Genomic DNA, 4,723 nt, shown 5'->3' on the forward strand with positions numbered 1-4,723 from the left:
GTGCATAACTCTTAAATGTTAGGATTGTTGCAATTTAAGGTATCCTAAACATGCTAGGAATTTAAGGATGTTTACCTGCTACGTTTTTTATGTAACAGCAGGGAGGAGAATAGAGAAAAGAAGGGCTTTTTGTACATAGACATAGACATAGTGAATGCTGATTAGTGTTCATATTCTTGGATGAACCAATGAGCATTATGATATTTGTGAAATAATGTTCATGTCTGATGCCAAAACATGTACAAAAATAGATCAGAGACTTAAACTCTCTAGTAAAATCGAAAGTTTAATGATTTTGCTATTGGAGTTTATTTGAATTCATATCAGTTTATTAAATTGTTTATGCTTTATACTGTAAATATATTATATTTTTGGTACATGTTTTTTGTTTTGATATTATTTAGAATCATATGCCGTTTATGACGCCGAGCACAAGTAATTTCATTAAACACTTACATGTGATGCAAGTGGAAGAAGGTGGCAAAATTTTGGTGACATCTATCTTGAACAGAATTTTCAAATGATGATTCTTAAGAATTGAGATGACCCTATAAAGTAATGGTTCCTTGTGGTAGCTGCACCTAGTATTATCATTTTATAATTATTAGATGGTTACATATGACCTCATCACCATATATTTTTCTTTGGTGTGGAATATGGGAATGATGTTTAATCCGGTGAAAAATGATTTCGACAATCAAATCAATAGATGTATAAAGCATACAATAAGGGCAATAAGGTTATCGAGAGAGAAGATTTATAGAGAAGTGTTAATACTCCCTAAATGGTACTCAAGTGTTAATACTCCCTAAATGGGGTTTGGGATCTCTCCATTTATACATAGAGATAAAAATATTCTCATTATATCTCAAGATAAAAATCTCAAATTATATTACATTTTTTCTCTGTCTTGGGTGTACTTATCTCTCCATTAATGAAGAAGATTCTAACTCCCTTAAATGATAGTCTTTTTATTTACAGGGTATGTAAGGATTGTCCTAATGTCTAAGCCTTTTCCAATTCATTGGGTTAGTTTTATGACATACCCTTAGTTCTATGTGATCCTTATGGATGAGGATTCTCTCCCAAACTAACTGAATGAAGATTGCGACATGTAGCTACTGAATGAAGATTGCGACATGTAGCTAAAGAAGTTTTAATAGTCACAAATTTAATTTATTTTGATAAAAAAATAAAAAAATAAAAAAAATTATATTTCTCCTCATATTTCAATAATAGAAGATCTAATAAATGAGCTAGACTCTATCCTTATAGGTGATGTTTTCTATTAGAGATGAACCTGACTGGCATATTTACATGTGTCTTTGTAAGTTATTTCCATGAGGGTGATATATAGCTCTTAGACCGAATGTCCAAACAAGCTACCCATGTAAGTTTGGATATTTAAGTGGGTTTTGGGCTGGTTATGGACTGCTACTTCACCATTTTTATAGCTTTTTTGTTTGTTTGACAAGATGCGTATATGAAAAAAAAAATGTATGTAGTGACAGTGTAAGAGTTTTATGCATTATTAATTCATTATCCAGTATTGATGTTTAATTATTATTAACTCTTCACAAAAAGTTACAAATAGATTTAGATAATATATTGACTATGTATAAATTTTATACTAACAATATATAAATTATTTATTGGGGAGATATATTGACTTATCCTGTCAAATATACATGGCCAATCCTTATTAGTCCTAGGGAAGGAACATAAATAAAACGCTATCTTTGTAGGATTGAAGAATATTCTAATATCCAAGAAAATATAAAACCGGCCTCTAGGAAGGTTGAAGAATATAAAAACCAAATTTTGTAATGCTTGATAGCTAAAAGAATATAGAAACCAAATTTTACAAAGTTTGGTAGCTAAATATGAAGTGTTGATCGAAATGCATCAATTTCTCACCAATAACCAATAACGAAGACTAAACCTAATATTTAGGTTAAAGTAACTTATATCTCTTCATTGAGATCTCACACCCTATTCCCAATTTCCCTTTCTACCATAAGAAACGTTATCTTATAGTTTAAAATTTTAAATGAATTTAATTGCTATTATCTATTTTAACTGGATAATGGTAATTGTACTCTTATACCTTGGCCATTTTTAATTTCAGTGATCTAGGCCCCTTCTCATGATTTAAACTTCCATACATTGCTATATACAAGATGTCCGTATAGCCGTTCACATTAATCTACCCAATATAAGGTCATGTTAGATGGATGCTTCCCTATATAAAGCTATTTAACATCTACCAAGTTGTTGTAGGTGAAAGAAATTATGAGTCCTTATTTATTATGACATTGACCTAAGAAAAAGTTGTACGAGTAGGTGATTGGGATCAGAAAGTTCATTATTTGCACCAAAATCAATTGAAAAAAGAACACTCCACCTTGGCATATTGAAATTAAAGCAACTTGCCCTACATTGCAAATCCCTCCAATTGAGTAAAAAAAAATAATTTGTGTGTAATACCAATAGTATTCTAGTAGCTATTAGATAAGGAATTAATCACTTTCAGAGTGGATAGTTGTTCACCCCAATAAATATTGTTCTCATGAATTAATCATTGATATTTTAGTTATCTGGTAATCTAGGTGAGTTTTACACAACTAAATCAACGTCTTGTTGATCTAATTGCGTAAGTTAGAATATTACTTATAATTTTAAAAGAAACTTTATTAATTAACTTATCAAACTAAAACAGAACACCATGGTAATAATAATACAAAATCTAACTTGTGGGCTTGAAGGCAAATTATCATTGTAACATTAAACCCACTAATAATAACCTTTATTTCCCCTTTCAATTATTTTTTTCATTCCTTTGAAAGAGTAATAAATTTCAATAACAAAAACAATAAAGTAGTTATCATATTATTGTGCAGCCTTGTGTGTTTTCTTCGCTAAAATACTGATCACATCGACTTGTACAATAGGGTCTTCCACTACCATAACTATCATAAATGGGCCTTCCATAATACCCATCATAGTGTTGTAGTGGCCCACCATATTCATTGATGTAAGGCCCAATGAGCCTTCCTTCATAAGCTGGCACACAACACATCCCAACTGGAACCGCCATCGGTGGTGGTACTTGCGGATGTGCAGGGACAGGATAAAAAATATTTGGCACCGGAGCTGGACCAGGCACGGGCTTGGCATCTATGGGCTTTTCTTTGGGCTTATCCGCATCCTTTTTAGGAGTATCTGACTTAGGTTTCTCTACATCCTTTTTCTTCTCAGGCTCGACGGGCTTGGGCTTCTCATCTTCTTTCTTTTTCTCAGGCAAAACAAACTTCACTTCCTTCTTCTTCTCGGGCTCAGGTGGTTTGGGTTTCGATGGTTCTACAATTTCAATGCTCTTGATTGAACCTCCACCTTTGTAACAAAGCTTATCTCTAATCTTCTCAGGGCTACAACAAACCACTGTGATGATCACAATATTTTGTTTCTCCTCGAACTTCTGGTCTCGAATTTCTCTTGTTCACAAAATTTCAACAACGAAAAATAACTCAATTTGATATCTTTTTCATTTTTTTGGTGAAACAAAATATACATACCCAGTTTTATGTCCCACAATTATGATTCTAATAATAATAATAATAATAAATAAATAAAAAGTGGTTAAGTACTCACGAGGGTACTTGCTAAGAAGCTTCTTAACCTTCTTAAAGCATTTCTCACATTCAAGGTCTACCTTGAGCTTCATGATGGTAACCTAGATTGAATCAAAATATATGGCTGTAATATATAATAAAAGAATGACATCATCTAGGTATGTTACATAATTTCAAGCAGAAGATGCAAAGAACAAATAGAAAAATCACATTTTGATGTTGTAAACTAAACAAGGACCACAAAAAATAAACATTAATCCAAAAGGGTATATATAATATATATTTGTTTTTAAGATGGGTAAGTGAAACAATAATTAACATTAGCATCCACAAACCTTTTCAGCCATGGTTACAGATGAGAACTCAGATCTGAGGCTTAGATGAGAGAGCAAGAGAATGTGGACACAAGTTATGAGAGAGTAACAACAAGGAAGAGAATGAAAGGAAAAGAAACTTAAGAAAGCATAATGCATAACACGCAAGCCAATTAAATGTTAACACGTAGTGATACAAGATTGAATTTACTGTTAAGGTTGTCGGCATATGAAGGTGGAGTATGAACTACGAAGATTGGGTAAGGATCCTCCCTAGAAAGTGCAAAAAAATAAAAGATTTTTTATTATAATGTAATAGTTTCATCAATTAAATGTAATATTGTGATATTTTTATCCTTAAATATAAATATAAAATCAATAATTTGTTTTTGCTAGAGAGGTTCTTTTCCGTAAGTTTTATTGATGAGTATGCAACTTCAAGTTTTCAGTATCCATCCACATGAGCTGGCCTTGAACGCGTTTGACTCTATGCGTGTTCATGGATCCCTATATAATTTAAATGCCAAATATATTTTTGTTATAATATATTTGAGGAAATTAGATACTCCTAAAATCCTCTCAGTAAGTAAAGTAAGTATTAAATGAAGGAGTTGATGTATTCTTTTTACTATTAGAATGATTTTGGATTAAATTTTTAGGTTTACCAAAATATTTATCATAAGTGTTTTTAATTAATTTGTATGAGTAAATGAAATAGTGATCGTGCATTACCAGATAATGATTGTACATGTCTTTGTAACACATTATGCCTCATAG

At 31.5% G+C, this 4,723-nt stretch overlaps 1 protein-coding gene across 2 annotated transcripts; it reads right to left on the reverse strand.

Annotated features, from left to right (window-relative positions):
• LOC109333628 (protein PYRICULARIA ORYZAE RESISTANCE 21-like) lies at positions 2,776 to 4,131 on the reverse strand. 2 transcript variants are annotated; one of them, XM_019569153.1, is made up of 3 exons: positions 3,968 to 4,131; positions 3,652 to 3,736; positions 2,776 to 3,492 (listed from the first exon to the last, which is right to left on the reverse strand). In XM_019569153.1, exons 2-3 carry the CDS (start codon positions 3,722 to 3,724, stop codon positions 2,885 to 2,887), a joined length of 681 nt encoding a protein of 226 aa, XP_019424698.1. In that variant the 5' UTR covers positions 3,725 to 3,736; positions 3,968 to 4,131; the 3' UTR covers positions 2,776 to 2,884. The 2 variants fall into 2 exon arrangements, with proteins under 2 accessions (XP_019424698.1, XP_019424696.1); XM_019569151.1 differs by having other exon boundaries at positions 3,652 to 3,733; positions 3,968 to 4,126.

The sequence above is a fragment of the Lupinus angustifolius genome, chromosome LG19 (assembly GCF_001865875.1).
Source record: "Lupinus angustifolius cultivar Tanjil chromosome LG19, LupAngTanjil_v1.0, whole genome shotgun sequence".
Taxonomy (NCBI): domain Eukaryota; kingdom Viridiplantae; phylum Streptophyta; class Magnoliopsida; order Fabales; family Fabaceae; genus Lupinus; species Lupinus angustifolius.

What these genes read in the sequence shown, in the direction of transcription:
- LOC109333628 (XM_019569151.1), bottom strand. Translation starts at nt 4,105, where the DNA reads ATGCATTATGCTTTCTTAAGTTTCTTTTCCTTTCATTCTCTTCCTTGT. An exon ending in CTGTAACCATGGCTGAAAAG is followed by an intron (nt 3,734 to 3,967) that starts GTTTGTGGATGC and finishes GATTCAATCTAG; the next exon opens with GTTACCATCATGAAGCTCAA. An exon ending in GCTTCTTAGCAAGTACCCTC is followed by an intron (nt 3,493 to 3,651) that starts GTGAGTACTTAA and finishes TGTGAACAAGAG; the next exon opens with AAATTCGAGACCAGAAGTTC.